The 18,804-nt window shown below is 40.5% G+C and overlaps 3 protein-coding genes across 3 annotated transcripts in view; all 3 read right to left on the bottom strand.

The window, feature by feature from the left end:
• Positions 1-845: 845 nt before the first annotated feature.
• The window catches only part of ccsapa (centriole, cilia and spindle-associated protein a), a 46,190-nt gene continuing 28,231 nt past the window's right edge, over positions 846-18,804 (bottom strand). Inside the window, exon 5 of the mRNA XM_069723726.1 lies at positions 846-932. Within this exon, the coding sequence (XP_069579827.1) occupies positions 906-932 (27 nt within the window). The 3' untranslated portion in view covers positions 846-905. The remainder of the gene's footprint in view (positions 933-18,804) is intronic.
• Positions 1,711-12,935, bottom strand: ltv1 (LTV1 ribosome biogenesis factor). The gene is made up of 11 exons (XM_069723719.1): positions 12,767-12,935; positions 10,735-10,866; positions 10,104-10,325; positions 9,768-9,855; positions 9,153-9,285; positions 8,231-8,459; positions 7,220-7,347; positions 6,963-7,105; positions 5,960-6,012; positions 4,110-4,310; positions 1,711-2,115 (listed from the first exon to the last, which is right to left on the bottom strand). The coding sequence occupies exons 1-11, from the start codon at positions 12,767-12,769 to the stop codon at positions 2,005-2,007; spliced, it is 1,443 nt and encodes a 480-aa protein (XP_069579820.1). The 5' UTR covers positions 12,770-12,935; the 3' UTR covers positions 1,711-2,004.
• The window catches only part of capn9 (calpain 9), a 17,363-nt gene continuing 12,760 nt past the window's right edge, over positions 14,202-18,804 (bottom strand). The window contains exons 16-20 of the mRNA XM_069723711.1: positions 18,799-18,804; positions 18,630-18,708; positions 16,821-16,937; positions 16,660-16,718; positions 14,202-14,513 (exon numbers count right to left, since the gene is read on the bottom strand). The exon at positions 18,799-18,804 is cut by the window's right edge and continues 63 nt beyond it. Of these exons, the coding sequence (XP_069579812.1) occupies positions 14,487-14,513; positions 16,660-16,718; positions 16,821-16,937; positions 18,630-18,708; positions 18,799-18,804 (288 nt within the window). The 3' untranslated portion in view covers positions 14,202-14,486. The remainder of the gene's footprint in view (positions 14,514-16,659; positions 16,719-16,820; positions 16,938-18,629; positions 18,709-18,798) is intronic.

Raw genomic sequence — 18,804 nt, 5'->3', positions numbered from 1 at the left:
CTTTTTTTTCCAATTATAAACCCCTTTTCTTTAGTAAAAGATAACAAAGTTCTTAAAAATAGATGAGAACATTAAAAACATCTACATACGAGCTCCTCTAAAGGGGACAGAATTCACCCACACTGGTGTCTGTTGTGAGATATTAATTAGTGATTACAGATTATAAAAGTACAAGAGCGACGGTGCAGTTTGCCCCAAGAGTGTCCAAACGATGGTGATAAAACATCTGGAATAACTTCTCTACATCCAAACAAGTACATCTGTCAGTTGAACAACAGTCTGAAATTTGCCAGAAAATTTCACCAAATCAGGAGATGCTCGCTTTGCATAAAGAGGACAGAAAAGGATTCATGTGGTTTATCTGCTTTTCTCTTGTTGTATTGATTAATAAAAAAATATACCATGTTAACTATTCAGCTTTAGAGGAACTGGCAGGGAGTTACTTCCTCATTCGGAGTCAAAGCCAAGTGGAAACCGCAGGTTGGATGGAAAAGAGTTTGTAGCTTCAGGTCTGTAAAATGGTTCCGATCCAGAAGTGTCTTCAGCTGCAATACCAGCGAGTGCCACTAGAGGTCGGCTCCAAAAAGCCTCCAGCTCCATAGACTCCCATTCAACTTCTCTCATCAAATCCAAAGTGAATAAAATGTGTCCATCAGTTATCTCGGTGTTGTTAGCTAAAGTCACTCCTTCTTCTTAGTTTTCTGGAGGTCCATCTGAAAATAATCCCTCATTCATTAGAAAAGAAGATTCAAGAAGACCTGGTTTTGGGGGCGTGTCTGTTTGATTGACAGGCCTGTGGTGCAGTCAGATTACAGCTATCGGTGGGCGGGACGTAGTATCGTCAGGTTTCCGATCAGATCGGTCAGATCCACCGCTGGCTCCTCCCCCAGCTCGTCCAAATATGGTCACTTCCTGCTCCAAACCGCTCCGAACTAGCAAAGATGGTGACGGACAGAATCTGAACTGGAGGATTCATAACGTTCACAAACCAACGATGACATCACTGATGGATGATGACATCACTGATGGTTGATGACCTCACTGATGGATGATGAACTCACTGATGGATGATGACATCACTGATGGTTCTGATTAGTTGCAACCAACCGTGACTCTTCGTTTTTGTGAACTGCCGTTTGGAAGCCTTGAATTCGGCATTCCGTCACCATCTTGTTTTTCTGAAGACAAAAGCGACCAAATTTAAATGAGCGAAGAGGAGAGAAGAAGAAGCGGTAGATCTGACTGGTTCTGACTAGATCTGACTGGACCTGACTGGACCTGACTAGATCTGACTGGTTCTGACTGGTTCTGACTGGACCTGACTGGACCTGACTGGACCTGACTAGATCTGACTAGATCTGACTAGATCTGACTGGTTCTGACTGGTTCTGAGGATTTGTCTGCGCCTGTAGCTTGACTGCACTTCATCTCCAAACCTTCCTCTGTTGGAGTCCTAATATATAAATATTTATGGAAGTATGATCAGAAGAAGTGAATTTAGCGAGTGACATCATATTGAAAGACGTTCTGACTTCGTATTTCGTAAGTTAAATGTGAGTCGTGGGTTCCGACCCACAGCGCCCCCTGGTGGTACTGCACGTCCACATTTCACCACTTTGATGCTCAGTATAACTTGATAACATTTTCTGATCCGACTCTCTACAAGGAAACAAGTGGATTTCGCAAATTGTCCTTTAAATAAAAAAATGGTTTAAAACTGCCAGACTGGATTTTTAATCAGAATCTGATCAGATTGAGTAAAACAGATTCCTTTAGCATGATGTTCTGAACTGATTTACTGGAAATAAAATTCATTTATGTTTTTATCTAAACAGTTAAATGAACTTTATTTTCAGATTTGTATTGTTTTATTGATAAATAAAGGAAACTCTTCTGCACCCCTTTCAGTCCGGTTCTCGGGCCGTCCCGGTCTCGTCAGCTCCACTGAAGCCCGATGACGCCGCCAGGTAAAAGCTGAGTGGGCGGAGTCCCGCCAGGCGGCTGCTAAAGCTTCAGGCCTTGAACGTTCCTTCTCAGGTTCAACATTTGCTTCTCCTGTCGGACTTTTTCTTCCTTGAACGCCATCTTGTTGGCTTTCTTCTCGACTCTCCTCTCCTGAACAACAACACAGAAGAACAATTTAACGCTGTATAATAAAGACTTTTTTAAGTTTTTGAATAATCCACAAACTCTCAATATCATCGTTATTGACTTTCACTAACAATAATCCTTCACATCCTTCATCACAGCTGTCCTGAGCTAACAGTTAATGTTAGCCTGGCTGTGTTCACTACGCTAACAACAAGGCTAACATCAAGGCTAACATCAAGGCTAACATCAAGGCTAACAACAAGGCTAACAACAAGGCTAACATCAAGGCTAACAACAAGGCTAACATCAAGGCTAACAACAAGGCTAACATCAAGGCTAACAACAAGGCTAACATCAAGGCTAACAACAAGACTAACATCAAGGCTAAATTCAAGGCTAACAACAAGACTAACATCAAGGCTAACATCAAGGCTAACATCAAGGCTAACAACAAGACTAACATCAAGGCTAACATCAAGGCTAACAACAAGACTAACATCAAGGCTAACATCAAGGCTAACATCAAGGCTAACAACAAGACTAACATCAAGGCTAACATCAAGGCTAACAACAAGACTAACATCAAGGCTAACAACAAGGCTAACAACAAGGCTAACATCAAGGCTAACATCAAGGCTAACAACAAGGCTAACATCAAGGCTAACAACAAGGCTAACAACAAGGCTAACATCAAGGCTAACAACAAGACTAACATCAAGGCTAAATTCAAGGCTAACAACAAGACTAACATCAAGGCTAACAACAAGACTAACATCAAGGCTAAATTCAAGGCTAACAACAAGACTAACATCAAGGCTAACATCAAGGCTAACAACAAGACTAACATCAAGGCTAAATTCAAGGCTAACAACAAGACTAACATCAAGGCTAACATCAAGGCTAACAACAAGGCTAACATCAAGGCTAACAACAAGGCTAACATCAAGGCTAACAACAAGGCTAACAACAAGGCTAACATCAAGGCTAACAACAAGACTAACATCAAGGCTAAATTCAAGGCTAACAACAAGACTAACATCAAGGCTAACATCAAGGCTAACATCAAGGCTAACATCAAGGCTAACAACAAGACTAACATCAAGGCTAACATCAAGGCTAACAACAAGACTAACATCAAGGCTAACATCAAGGCTAACAACAAGACTAACATCAAGGCTAACATCAAGGCTAACAACAAGACTAACAACAAGGCTAACAACAAGGCTAACATCAAGGCTAACATCAAGGCTAACAACAAGGCTAACATCAAGGCTAACATCAAGGCTAACATCAAGACTAACAACAAGGCTAACATCAAGGCTAACATCAAGGCTAACATCAAGACTAACAACAAGGCTAACATCAAGGCTAACATCAAGGCTAACATCAAGGCTAACAACAAGGCTAACATCAAGGCTAACATCAAGGCTAACATCAAGGCTAACATCAAGGCTAACAACAAGGCTAACAACAAGGCTAACAACAAGGCTAACAACAAGGCTAACATCAAGGCTAACAACAAGACTAACATCAAGGCTAACATCAAGGCTAACATCCAGGCTAACATCAAGGCTAACATCAAGGCTAACATCCAGGCTAACATCCAGGCTAACAACAAGGCTAACATCAAGGCTAACATCCAGGCTAACATCCAGGCTAACATCCAGGCTAACATCCAGGCTAACAACAACTAATGATGGGATGTAGATGATTATTGTTAGTAAAAGTCAACATTGATATTGTTTGTGGATTATTAGCAACATGCTAACTCTGAGGATGCTATCGACGTTATATTTGTCCCGTTGTTCTTTCCCTCCAGGAGTGTTTCAGAACCGAAGCGTTTCATATTTGCCCGAATTTGTCGTCTTCCTTTTTCTCTGATATTTTAATATTATAAAACTTGCAATTTTGTTTTAATAATAATCTTAATATAAATGAAAAACCAATGTTTCCCTCATGAAGGTGTTTTCCATGTTTCATGGTGAAGTGTTGAGTGGAGGTGAGTGATGCTTCGTCACCTTGCGCTCCTCCCTGACGGCCTGTTTCCTGGCCGCCCTCTCCTCCTTGCTCTCCTCGCGGGGTCGTGGTTGGGTGGAGACGCGCGGCAGGTCGCCGTCGTTGATCCTCGTCATGCGCTCCACCTGCTTGGCTGTCAGACTCCTGGACGGCAGGACGTCCAGCGGGACGCCCGTCTTACTGGACACACGGATCGGCTTCAGCTGAGGACATTAAAGAGGAATTAAAGAGCTGGAGCTTCTAATCAGTTACTGTGGCGACGGATTTTTACGTGCTGGTAACAAAATCATAAAAGTATAAAAGCAGGTCTTGTAAACTCATCAACTCGGTCTTGATTATAAGCCTGAACGTTTCCCTTTACACAACTATGGCGGTTTGGAGCAGGAAGTGACCATATTTGGACGAGCTGGGGGAGGAGCCAGCGGTGGATCTGACCGATCTGATCGGAAACCTGACGATACTACGTCCCGCCCACTGATAGCTGTAACCTGACTGCACCGCAGGCCTGTCAATCAAACAGACACGCCCCCAAAAACAGTTGTGTACAGTTCTGTAATTGTTCATGTCTTCTATCTCTATGCTGTCCTTTTCTCTCTCTGCTCTCCTCTCACCCCAACCGGTCGAGGCAGATGCTCCGCCCACCTCTGATCCTGGTTCTGATAACAGATGTTCTCCACCTCTGAGCCTGGTTCTGTTAACAGATTTGATTTTGATTTGATTTTATACACTTTATTAATCCCTGAGGGGAAATGTCTTCACTACAGCAGGGGGGCTCTCAGGGGGGAGATGCTGCAGCAGGCTGCCACTAGCGCGGCGCCAGGTAACCTGACCTGAGGTGCATGTTTTTGGATGATGGGAGGAAGCTGGAGAACCCGGAGAGAACCCACGCAAGCACAGGGAGAACATGCAAACTCCGCACAGAAAGGCCCAGGACCGGATTCCAACCCCGAACCTTTTTGGTATGAGGTGACAGTGCTAACCACTGCACCACCGTGCCACCCTGTTCTCCACCTCTGAGCCTGGTTCTGTTAACAGATGCTCTCCACCTCTGAGCCTGGTTCTGTTAACAGATGTTCTCCACCTCTGAGCCTGGTTCTGTTAACAGATGTTCTCCACCTCTGAGCCTGGTTCTGTTAACAGATGTTCTCCACCTCTGAGCCTGGTTCTGTTAACAGATGTTCTCCACCTCTGATCCTGGTTCTGTTAACAGATGTTCTCCACCTCTGAGCCTGGTTCTGTTAACAGATGTTCTCCACCTCTGAGCCTGGTTCTGTTAACAGATGTTCTCCACCTCTGAGCCTGGTTGTCTGAGGTTTCTTCCTGTTAAAAGGGAGTTTTTCCCTCCTAGCTTACGTGTAAATTGTTGAATTGTTAAATTGTTGGGTTCCTCTGTAATGTTGAAAGCTGCATTTCTGCACACTCAACATTTTCCTTTCTGTATTCTGGTGTTCTTTTTCTGTTTAACAGAATTGCAGACAGAGAAAAGCAGAAGTTTAGCGAGCACTCGGAGGCGGTCTGAGTGCCGAGGAGAGGTCCGGTTGGAAAACTGCTCAAGAATATTTATCCAACAGTATGTCTGAGTGTAGACGAGGAGTTTTGAGCCGGAGCTGCGTGAGGTTGTTGAGAGCGAAGGCTTTGAGGTTTGGAGAGGAAACGTGACAATAACGTAACGAGAAGAGAAGAAATCCTCCCTCCTAAAAAAAGAGAGTAATTCACCCCCAAACGGAGGTGTGTCCAGGCGTGTCCAGGTGTGTCCAGGCGTGTCCAGCACTGGGACGGTCCTGCTTTCTGTCTGTATCGTATTCAAAATGTGTTTAATTTCTGTCATTATTTCCTACAAAATTGTTCATACCTTTGATGGTTCCGCAATGACTGTGGGTCTGTTATATATGTTGGAGTAAGTACCTGGAGGAGGAAAAACAAACAGTCAAAATGTAGATCTAGTTTCCCTCTAACATACTGTTCAACAAATTAAAATAAACAGAAAGAAGTGGTTCATGCATTGCATTGTCAAATGATCAAAGTGAGACAGAAAGCAGGGTGTTTTCAGGCCTGAAATGCTTCTTTGGTGTGTTTTTAACAGTCGTGTTGATTCTTACTGTCTGAATCTGTCGATACTGAGATTTGATCTCATGTTCAGTTTGAACACTTTACAGAAGAATGATTCTGGTTGTTGCTGTTAATAAATGTTATTTTATTCTCACCTGAAGTCACAACTTACACTAAAACTGCTTTCTTTGAAACGGTGAGTCGGCAGCTATTTTCATAATTGTTTATTTTGAAATTTTCCAAACAGAACAATTAATCAATTAGTGTATACCTACCTACCTACCTATACAAATAATCAGCAGTTAAATCCATAATGAAAATAATAATTAATTGAAATTGGATACAAAATAGTTAAAAAGAGCTCAACCGACTATAGCAATGAAATCCTGTTTTTACTTTGATTTATTTATATAAAGGAGAATTGTTATCATATTTCAAATATATATATATATATATATATATATATATATATATATAAAAGCATTTTTTTCCACCAAAGAAACCTGCAGGATAGCTTAGCTTAGCACGGGAACAAAACTAACTTCTAGTTTTAAGGTTTATTTAAACATTGTTGTGTTTAAATAACCATTGTGTAAAGACAGCAACCTGTTCGGCACAAATGTTTAACGCTGATGTTTTTGATGGGCGTTTTTTTTTTGTGTGTGAATCTGTGTCATAGTTTAAAGAAATGCTATCGAAGAGAGATTTTCTGCAGCACGTTTCTGCTCATGATGACTGAAGTGGAGGAGAAGTCAAAAGTTTCAAAAATAAAAGTTGTCCAGTCGCATGACGGCTCTGAAACTCACTGATGATGGTTTCACAATCCCACTTCTCTTCTGGAGCCGCAATAACAACGGTGTCCATCTCTTCCTCCTCGTCTGCATCCTCCTCCTCCTCCTCCTTCACCACAGGAAGTTCTCTGGGACCCAGGTCATCCGGCCGCAGGTACCTGAGCCGCAAACAACACACGTCCGGGTCAACATTTAAATTTCAATCATCCAATGAAGCGTTCATTGTGTGATGTCGCAATAAAACCGTAATAAAACAAAGAAGCTCCTCTCACTCTTTCTCTTTCTGTTTGAAGTAGTCCTTGATGACTTCCTCCAGCCGAGCGCTGTCCGGCTCGATGAAGCCCTCCAGCTCGGCGTTGTCCAGAGCGCCGATCTCGTCGTCATCGAACTGTTCATAGAACTGGACCCAAACACACGGTTCTGACTCGGATCACATTTCAGGACAAAAGATGAAGGAGTGACACGTTGACAGATTAAAAGGCCAAAAGTCAAACGGTGAGTGTTGGTGATGATCTCTGGATGACATCACGGAGCGGAGCCGTGACATCACTGAGGATCTGGATGAACTAAATCCTCATCATGTACTAAACAGGCTCGAAATGTTCGGCCCGTTTTAAAGCAGGTTTGTCAGCTTGAAATCAGACTGGTGGAAAAAAACAACCATCATCATCATGTTGTTGCAGTTGGTTTATTAATCTGCTGGATTTGTTACTTCAGCAATATTTAATTGGAGGGTGTTTTAACGCCATTATTAGTAGTATCAAAACGTGATTTATCAAAACTCTAATCACGTCCTTCGTGTATAATAAACATTTCATTAGATCATTTTATTGTGAAAGCCACAGTTTCCACGAACTCAGTCACTTCCTGTTTCTCCTCTTGTTCCTGTTCCTCCGGTGAACAGAGTTTTATTTGGAGATGAAAACAGGAGCAGAGACTTTCTGGTTGAAATGAGGAGTTATTGTTGGTAATAAAGAGAGTTTAGTTTGAAAAGATTTACTTTATGTTTTAATACTTTCAGCTCAGATTCTGATGAAAGTTTTTTGCGGGAATTCAAATTTAAAGAATTTAAAGAAATTGCGAGCTCCCGCAAATATTGTGAAGTTTGTTCATTATTATTATAATATTTCCTGGAGGGGCTGATGTACGCGGGACCAGTGATGGTAGGAAACGCTGGTCTGTGGTTTATTGCTGTGTTGTACAGTCGTGACTTTCAGAGATGAACCTCGGAGGTGAGACTGGGAGTGCAGCCGATAAACCGACGACTCGGCCGGTGAGCTCACCTTCTCGAAGCGGTCGTCCAGCAGAGTGAGCTGCTGGTTCCTCCTCATCACGGACGACGTCAGCGAGTACTCGGTGAAGCGACTCTTCGTCTCCTCGTCCATGAACAGAAACTGTCGAGCGCAGCCGTCCGCCTCCAGGTCCTCGCTGCCCGGAAAATCACCCTCTGAGTCACCTTCCTCATCGGTGTCTTCCCACTCATCATCATCATCATCATCATCTTTGTCGCATCTGTCGCAGGTTACAAACAGAACATTAGAATCACAAAGGAGACAACAGCAGATTGGAAACAGTGGAATATTTCCCTCCGCTGTGTTTCACCGGACGGCTGAACCTGCCAGACCAACGTCACACGGAGGAATCAAGATGCTGTTTAAATACGACTCATTGTGACGCTTTACAGGGAAGTTTCAAAATCCTTCATGTCAAACTTTCATGTCTCGTGAATTTAACCAACGCTGGACTTCCGGCTGGAGACGGCGTCGCTGAGGGAAATGGGAAGACATTGAGCTGGAGATATGAATGAAAACTAGAAAACTACCGCATCAGCTCTTCTGAGAATTTAGAATTTCAAACATTTCAATTTTAATAAAAAGTGTATTAAAAAACAACGTGGAAATAGTTGGTATGTATTATTAACGTCTGGGTTTTGTCGCTTGTTTAAGTGATTTACAGACGATGAAACCTGCTGGTCACATAAGAATCCACGATACATGAACATTTAACACGGGAATGAGCAATTTTAGGCTTCACTGTGTCATTTTAAGAAAACGAGATCATGCACTTATTAATTTATGATATCAGGCTGAGCTGCAAACACCTGCTTTCTGTTCACAAAATACGAAAGTAGTTTTGTGTCTTTTTTTTATTTTTTAAATGCGAGCATAAAAAACAGTTCTGAGACCAACAGAGTTCACTTCTTACTCTGCGTCCGCGGGACCTCCGGCGCCGTTCGCTTTGGACATGAAGTCGTCGTCCAGGACGTTGTCGGGGTCCTCGTAGTCAAAGTCCTCATCGAGAGCAGCCACGATGTCGGGGTCCATGTCCAGCCGGGGTCCTGCAGGACACAACCAGAGGGTCACATCTGGACCAGAGGGTCACATCTGGACCAGAGGGTCACCTGAGGGTCACATCTGGACCAGAGGGTCACCTGAGGATAACATCTGGACCAGAGGGTCACTAAACACTAAAACGACCATCAGGACATCCAGCTCCACTTTTAGATGAGACAGATTATTATCGTTGGCTTCACAACACACCGCAAATCAAAGAAAAGAGCTGAACTTCATTCTCTGCTCCACAAAAAGGAACCTTTATATCACAGGACATATATATATTTCTATAACTATATATATATATATATAGTTATATTTCGATAAATATATTTATTTATTTATATATATATATATATATATATATATACATATATATACATTTATATAAATATATATATTTATATATGGGCTTCATTTATATGTATATATATATATATATACACATAATGTCACTTTCTGACATTTTAGCTGAGGAGCTGTTTACCTGAAATAGGAGCAGCTTTGTTCAGAAGTCCAACCTCCTCCTCAAACTCTGAGGCGAACACAGAAGAAGGCAAGTTGATGGTAGTTGTCTGAGGAGAGGAGAGGAGAGGAGAGGAGAGGAGAGGAGAGGAGAGGAGAGGAGAGGAGAGGAGAGGAGAGGAGAGGAGAGGAGAGGAGAGGAGAGGAGAGGAGAGGAGAGGAGAGGAGGTTTTATTCTTCCTGGAGGAGGTTACAGAAATAAACTCATTTCTTTTAGTTCTGAAAAAGTTTTCAGTAACTGAAGTTTACAAAACGTTCATCTTAATCTGAAATGCCGGAATTTTTGTAAGGAACTCACAGGACGGTCGCTGCCCACGTCTCCCTCATCCTCCTCCTCCTCCTCCTCCTCCTCTCCCCGCTCCTCCTGCAGGTGAGCAGCTCCTCTGTCAGGGTGGGCGTGTCCTGTTGCCACCAGCTCAGCTGAGCCGATCGCCTCCTTCAGATGCTGCAGGTAGTCGTAGTTGTCATCGAAGAAGACGCCAAATTTCCTCTGTTCCTCGAGCCTCTGGTCTGCTTCCACCTGAGAAACACGACATCACGTCGTCACGACAACGGGTCAGCGTCGCCGTCAGCGCTCAAACAAACCGACAGTAACGTGTTTGTAAACGGATGATTTCTAATTGTTGGGTTCCTTTTATAATGCGACACGGTTCTTCTGTGAGGAACTCACGATGTTAAGTGCCATCAGGATTTCTATTTTAAATTTGGTAGCTACAAAATCAAAGCTAAGATAAGATAAGATTAAAAAAAAGAGAAAAAAAAGATTTGTTTTGCCAACTTGTATTTTTCTTTTTATTTAATGGATGCTGAAAAGTTCGACTACTTCTTCAAACTTTTCTTGGTTGCAAAGCAAAACAAGATGGTGAACCAGTGCCGTGGTCAACAGACATCAACAGACAGGAAGGTAAACCTGAGAAGACGTGGTGTACCTTGGTGGTCGGCACCAGGACGTGCTGCGGGGCTTTTTCATCTGCAGCCAGTGGATCCCTCTGACTCCTGTGGACCAGGTGAAAGGTCACGGCCTTCTTCTTCTCAATGAACGATTTCTTTTTCCGATGAGGCTGGAAGAGAAAAAGAAGATCTTTATTTTTCACCTCCATATTGACCCCATTCAGCTGCAAGACCAACAAGCGCCCCAAAATCAGTCTGTTAAAGCAACAGTATTTAACATTTGCGAGGATGAGCTCATCACCGACACTCAGAGAATCCAAGGTTACGTACATAACCAATGTTCTTCCACTTCTCCTGGTGGACACTAAAACATTATGTAAAAAGACCCATGTCAGCAAACCCAGGTCAAAGGTCACGACTCCCCAAATTCTATTATGTTTTCCCGACAGACTTCCTGTCGGGCCGATCAGGTCGCCGTGTCGGAGACGGAACCGGAGGAAAAATAGTCGCCGAGCTACTGGTTGTCTTTTTGTTCTTGTTTACGCAAAAGAAGGTTATTAAGCGGGTGTGGTGGAGCTCAGCTATGTGAACAAATCTTAGTTTCATTTTGTCGCACAAACCAAACGGTGGTTGACGTTTTTTGGGACGTTGAGTAGTAATAACGTGTTGTTTGTTTTTTTAAGGGACATCGATGAACACATGACAAATGAATGCTCATTTAGACTTTGATGCCAGCAACATGTTTCAAACAAAAAAAGTTGTGACAAGGTCGACTAAAGTCACGAACACCTGGTGGAGCATCTCAACTTGTTAGCAGCCAGCAGGAACACGTCGGCTATAAAAACGGCATCATGGATTTTCATAATACACTCATATTTCTCAGTTTCAACATTTCATATGTTGTCGTCGGTCTATTTTTTTTTATTAAATATGGTTTTAACTGATTTGCAAATCATCACATTCTGTGTTTATTTACATTTTATCCAACTTTTTTTGGTGTGGAAAAAAAACAAATCATGAACAAAACAAAAAACCATCAGCTGAAGACGTTTGAATATGCTGATCTGTGAAATACCATTTTTGCACGACAACGACCAACCAAAGCGCTGCTGAGGCGGAACTTCCAGTTTACCTTTGCATGAGCAGGATGAACATAAAACAACTTCCAGTTTACCTTTGCATGAGCAGGATGAACATAAAACAACTTCCAGTTTACCTTTGCATGAGCAGGATGAACATAAAACAACTTCTAGTTTACCTTTGCATGAGCAGGATGAACATAAAACAACTTCCAGTTTACCTTTGCATGAGCAGGATGAACATAAAACAACTTCCAGTTTATCTTTGCATGAGCAGGATGAACATAAAACAACTTCCAGTTCACCTTTGCATGAGCAGGATGAACATAAAACAACTTCCAGTTTATCTTTGCATGAGCAGGATGAACATAAAACAACTTCCAGTTTATCTTTGCATGAGCAGGATGAACATAAAACAACTTCCAGTTTATCTTTGCATGAGCAGGATGAACATAAAACAACTTCCAGTTTACCTTTGCATGAGCAGGATGAACATAAAACAACTTCCAGTTTACCTTTGCATGAGCAGGATGAACATAAAACAACTTCTAGTTTATCTTTGCATGAGCAGGATGAACATAAAACAACTTCCAGTTTATCTTTGCATGAGCAGGATGAACATAAAACAACTTCCAGTTTACCTTTGCATGAGCAGGATGAACATAAAACAACTTCCAGTTTATCTTTGCATGAGCAGGATGAACATAAAACAACTTCCAGAAGAAAGATCTCAGTCTCAACTCAAACCGAAGAAGTTTGTTTTCTACAAAGTGTTTCAGAACCAGCTCAGCTAGCAGGCTACACCAACAGCAGACAAGAAAAGAAGTGGACTTTTAGTCAAGACAACAACGCGATGCTATTTAAATTAAACAATGATCGTAAAATGGACATTTGGTTCATTAACTTCCACCAGTGTCTCCCAGTTCAGTGTTGTTCGACGTTAGCCGCTGGTGGCTAACAAGGTTAGCTGAGTGCAGTAATATCCTCCTACCATTTTGGAACTGAATCTCAGACGGTTTTCTTCGACAGATGAAGTTTGAAGATCTTTAAAAGTGAATGTATTGGTCGCTGTTACACGTATAACCGCAGAAAATCAGCGCGTCGCCGTTGTTTAGCCACGCTGGTTTCTCTTCCACCATGCTGCTTATGACGCTGCTGCTGACGTCACTGGGAGGAACCATGTAAGAAAAACTACGGGGGGGGGTTACAAATTATGAGAATACGCTTTAAAACCGAAGACACTTTTGTATTTGTGGAAAACATGTTGTTTGACTTTCTAACGCAGATACGTGTGTTGAATCAATATGTAATCCGAAACTTGTTTTTACTTTCCTTCTGCATTCTGGATTTAGCACAGTCCAAGAAAAGAGCCTTTTTCCTGCAACTTCATTTACAATCGAGAGCGCACAAAAACAATAGATCACAAAACAAAAAAATAAGACAACAAAAAAAATCGGACAAAAACAAAATCTATCAAATTTGCTGCGCATCGTTTTACAGTTTTTGTTCTTTTCAGTTTTCGATATAGTTATGTTGTGCATAAAGGTTTTCCTTCAACAGAAAAAAGGAAACATCTGAAATTGGGCAAAGTTTATTTTCATTTATGAATTTGATATATATTTTCAGCAGATAAATAGATTTGTATACAATTATCAATGGTATTGTTATCAGAATTAACAGATTAAAACAAAAGTATTATGACAAATTAAATAGATTTGTTCGAGCAACTAAATATTAACCAAAATACAATAGTTTACAATTGTTTGGAAAAGTAGTAATTTAAAAACACGGATAAAACCTGGCAATATTTTCAGTGTTTGTAAATAGTCTTTAAGTGACAACTGTTGTGACAACTTGACTATTTTTACATTGTTGTACTTTTACTCATGTATTATATCTGAGCACTTTTTTTTTACTATTGACTGTGTATCCTACACTTCCTGAATTAACATTGTTTTTGTCTTCCAAAATAACCCACTATTTGTTTGAATTTTAACACTTTTGGAAAGGTTCCTTATTGGTTAAAAGCAATATTGGCAGTAATAAAAAAAAGAAAGAAACCCTAACTGCTACATTTTTATGGTTTTCACTATTTAACTACATACTATATTTCAATTTAAAAAAAGTTTTATGCCTCAATTTCAAAATGAGCAATAATTACAACAGTGTAAAAATGCTCCATAAAAAAAATGACAGTCTTCCATTCAAAATCATCCTTGAGTAAGAAAGAAGTGCATACTGGTTGTATTGTGTGTTAAAAGTACTGGTTTTGCCACAGGTGGTATATTATGACATAATTAGAAAAATGCTGTTGCAACAATGTGCGAGCAGCATTTTACTGTTGCAGCTGCTGAAGCTGAAGCCATTTATACACGTCGCTAGTTTAGTCAGGCAGCTTCCTTTGTGCAGGATGGATGAACCAAGAGAAACGTTTTATTCAAAGTTTATTTCCAGTCATGAAATAATAAACAGAGACAAAGAACCAGTAGTTTGTTCAAAGGCTTAAATCAGCAAAATTTTAAATTTATCCCCTCCCCATCCTCCAACATTCAAAGGGTCAGACAGCGTTTCACATTACTTGTTTGAATAATTGCATAAAAAGTGGACAGATGTTGAGAATCTGAAACATGGAAAAGGGACCGCATCATTTAACACGCTGCACTGCAGCACTTCCTGTTGTGTTTTGTTCTTCTGCTGCTTTCCGCTCCTCCTCAGACGTTCATTGACAACATCAGGAACTGACCGGTAAAGAGGAAACAAAGTGCCGTCAGTTTAAAATGATCTGCAAGTGAATTAAATCTCAGAACATCACACAGCAAGTTCACATCTTAGTAATAAACTCTCTCAGTTCAAATCAACTCCATTTGCTTTGGTACATGTGAGACCATCGAATTCACTCTGAAGCAGAGTGGAAGGAACTCTTTTCTTGAAGTTGATCTTTTAACTCTTTCTTGAAGTTGATCTTTTAACACTTTTCTAGAAGTTGATGTTTTAACTCTTCCCTAGAAGTTGATCTTTTAGCTCTTTTATAGAAGTTGATGTTTTAACTCTTCCCTAGAAGTTGATCTTTTAGCTCTTCTAGAAGTTGATGTTTTGACTCTTTTCTAGAAGTTGATCTTTTAACTCTTCTCTAGAAGTTGATGTTTTGACTCATTTCTAGAAGTTGATCTTTTAACTCTTCTCTAGAAGTTGATGTTTTGACTCTTTTCTAGAAGTTGATCTTTTAACTCTTCTCTAGAAGTTGATGTTTTGACTCTTTTCTAGAAGTTGATCTTTTAGCTCTTCTCTAGAAGTTGATGTTTTGACTCTTTTCTAGAAGTTGATCTTTTAGCTCTTCTCTAGAAGTTGATGTTTTGACTCTTTTCTAGAAGTTGATATTTTAACTCTTTTCTAGAAGTTGATGTTTTAACTCTTTCCTAGAAGTTGATCTTTTAACTCTTTTCTAGAAGTTGATCTTTTAACTCTTTCTTGAAGTTGATCTTTTAACACTTTCCTAGAAGTTGATCTTTTAACTCTTTTCTAGAAGTTGATGTTTTAACTCTTCCCTAGAAGTTGATCTTTTAGCTCTTTTCTAGAAGTTGATGTTTTGACTCTTTTCTAGAAGTTGATCTTTTAGCTCTTTTCTAGAAGTTGATGTTTTGACTCTTTTCTAGAAGTTGATCTTTTAGCTCTTTTCTAGAAGTTGATCTTGTAACTCTTTTCTAGAAGTTGATCTTTTAACTCTGTTCTAGGAGTTGATCTTGTAACTCCTTTCTAGAAGTTGATCCTTTTTTTTTAAAACTCTTTTCTAGAAGTTGATGTTTTAACTCTTTCTAGGAGTTGATCTTGTAACTCTTTTCTAGAAGTTGATCTTTTAACTCTTTTCTAGAAGCTGATCTTTTAACGCTTTTCTTGACGTTGATCTTTTAACTCTTTTCTAGAAGTTGATGTTTTAACTCTTTTCTAGAAGTTGATGTTTTAACTCTTTTCTAGAAGTTGATCTTTTAACTCTTCTAGAAGTTGATCTTTTAACACTTTTCTAGAAGTTGATCTTTTAACACTTTTCTAGAAGTTGATCTTTTAACACTTTTCAGGAGCTGAACTTGAACTCTTTGGGAGTTAAAACTCGACTCCCACGAAGAGTAAATTTACTTTAACCTTGAGTTGTTTGAATGTGAAACTCTTTCATAATGTTAACAGTCAACACTTAAAAGCTTGAATTATTTGACATTCATGGAGGTAAAATTTCATCACACTAAAAAGGTTTTAGGTCAGACTGACAACAAGATAACAACATATTCATCACAAATTTATACTTAATAATTATGCAACAATTAATGCTGCATGAAAACTTTATCTAACAAGTTGCAAACTAACTGATGTATTAAAGTGACTGATTGGTCTACATGTTACGTTCCTCCCTTGTACACTTATGGTTTTGAATGATAGCCCCATTTTATTTATCATTATGTCTTCATTGAAATATTAATAAACAGAATGTTTTAACAAAACTAAATATAATTTCTGCCCATCACTTACATTTAATTTAGTTGCTTTATTCTAAATAAAATATGAAGAAATAAGTAAGGCATGTTGGGAAATGCTAATACAGTACCAAAGCTGTGCAGTAAACACGGAGTTGTGTTGAATCGTCCTCAACACTCAGCGAATGAACAAAATATTACCAATGTGTCTCTGAACACAAGCTGGAGTCTAATTTAGAAAATAAACTCCCAACATCCAACTCTTTGTTTAACTCCAGGATATTCCACTCCAGAAATCTGCTGTGTACGAGCAAAAAACTGTCTGACAGACAATAATCCTCCATCCTGTGCAGCAGGTGGGTAAAACTAACGGTTGAGTTATCTCCTTTAGATTAACGGACTCAGATTGATGTGGTTTTACCTGCATGATGTTCATGTTTACTCGTCCCCTCTTGGACTTGTCCATTGCCTGGAAGGCTCCTGCATAAGAGACACTTCAGTCAGGTCAAAGTGGCAGAAAACTTTGCTGAAGTTAGCTTTAACTGCAGAGGCATGAATATAGTTGCAGGATTTGTTACGTACTGAACATGTTCTCCAGACGGACGATGCAGGTGAGGTAATCGTCAAAGTCGATGTCGTAGTTGTTGTCAGCAAACCTCAAGCCCATCAGCTGCAGAAGCCTGTTGTTGAGCTGCATACCTGCACGGAGCAAAGAGGCCGTTAGCTCTCAGAATCACCGGCACAGCGCACAGATCCACGTGTTCAGGCCATCCGGTGCAGCGCGTTGGGCTTCCTGCATGTTTGAGGTCCATTTTGTGGTGAAGTCCCGTTTGCTTGAATCAGGTCGAAGAGCATCACAGCTGACCGACGAGTTCGGTGGATGTTCGACGTCAGAGGCGTCCAAACTGTTTTCAAAGAGGGCCGATGGTCCTGATTCTTTATGAACCATAAACGTTACAGACAAATGCTCTGCTCTATAAACATTTGTCAATTGTCATTTCTTCAAATGAACAAATCTCAGAAAAACAATTCTGCCATTCTTTGACATCTCGAGAGTCGGATCACATGAAGAACAAGCTGTCTGTAAAACCTACAAAATATATCTTCCCCTCAGGTTCATTTTAAACAGGACTCATTATGTGTCTGTGAAACCTGCTCTGGTCTTTAACACCAACTCATTCAGGAAGTCATCTTTTGATTGACAGTGCTGGCGGGTCATAAATTATACGTTTGAAGACGGAAGCTGCGGGCCGTATAAAACCTGACCTCGGGCCGTGATTGGCCCCCGGACCAGACTTTGGACATGGCTGATCTACGTATTTCATCCCACATACGTAAATAACTGAAATAAGATCTTCTGATGTACAGTAGTTAAAAACAAAATATGAAGCTGGTGTGTTGAATTGGATGTGAATCAGGCCGTCGGTACACTTCATGCTGCAGCGGTCAATCTCAGACATTCAGGTTAACTACACATCAACTGCAATTCAATTTCACATAAAGGGGAAAAATACAAAAACCTTTCTCACCGACTCATCTGGTTGATTTAACTCCTCAGCTGGTTGATTTAACTACTCATCTGATTTAACTCCTCAGCTGGTTGATTTAACTCCTCAGCTGGTTGATTTAACTACTCAGCTGGTTGATTTAACTCCTCACCTGGTCAAGACTGTGTGACACGGAGTCATTTATTCAGTAAAGCACAAGCTTATAGGCCATTAAAATTAATTATCGGAAAGTAAATTATGCGAACTCAAAGCTCCTGATGCAATTCACACACACACACACACACACACACACACACACACACACACACACACACACACACACACACACACACACACACACACACACACACACACACACACACACACACACACACACACATGGCCGGTGGTGGTTTGTAATACGAGGCGTTGGGGCTCCGCCCCCTCCAACAATGAGAGAAAACAACTACTTTAACATGTTAAACATAAATTCATGCTATAATAATAGTTTGCTGGTAAAATGCAGCTGTTAGTCTGTCAGTCTGTGAGCATTCAATAAAAACTGTTTACAACTTGTATTTATTCATTTCTTTGTAAATAATCTACTTCCTGTTACGGGGTGAATGAAGTCCTTCAACTATTGTTGACCATGTGACCTGAGACCGCTCTTCTATTGGTTGTTTCAGATTTTCAGACCCTCCCTCTTTTACTGGCAGCGAATCAGTATTGTTTTACGTTTTTCGATCTAACGTGATCGGACAACTCTCGACACCATCTCTCAGGTTCACCTCACATCCTCCATGACGTCATCAATGAAACTTACAAACAAAATTAAAGTATGAAAATAGAAATAGTGTGTTTGTAGTTGTGGCTGAAGGTTGAGCAGCTTTCAGTCGAGTCTCACCTGCAGCTTTGAGAGCAATACGAAGCTCGTAGGACGACATCTTCCCCGAGCGGTCGGTGTCGAAGGAGAGGAAGAGCATCTGTAGCAACAGAAACTGGTCTTTAACAAGGAAGCCCGAACGTCCACCACCAGACTCCATTCACATTTCACCACATAAACACACACTCACAATCCA

The sequence above is a fragment of the Brachyistius frenatus genome, unplaced genomic scaffold, assembly GCF_029030835.1.
Source record: "Brachyistius frenatus isolate BFR_SWC_R1_liver_20210118 unplaced genomic scaffold, ASM2903083v1 Contig_342, whole genome shotgun sequence".
NCBI classification, from domain to species: domain Eukaryota; kingdom Metazoa; phylum Chordata; class Actinopteri; family Embiotocidae; genus Brachyistius; species Brachyistius frenatus.
This window is presented reverse-complemented; position numbering and strand designations above follow the sequence as displayed.

What these genes read in the sequence shown, in the direction of transcription:
- ltv1 (XM_069723719.1), bottom strand. An exon ending in ACGTGGGCAGCGACCGTCCT is followed by an intron (nt 9,856 to 10,103) that starts GTGAGTTCCTTA and finishes TCCTCTCCTCAG; the next exon opens with ACAACTACCATCAACTTGCC. An exon ending in GGAGGTCCCGCGGACGCAGA is followed by an intron (nt 8,460 to 9,152) that starts GTAAGAAGTGAA and finishes AACCTGCGACAG; the next exon opens with ATGCGACAAAGATGATGATG.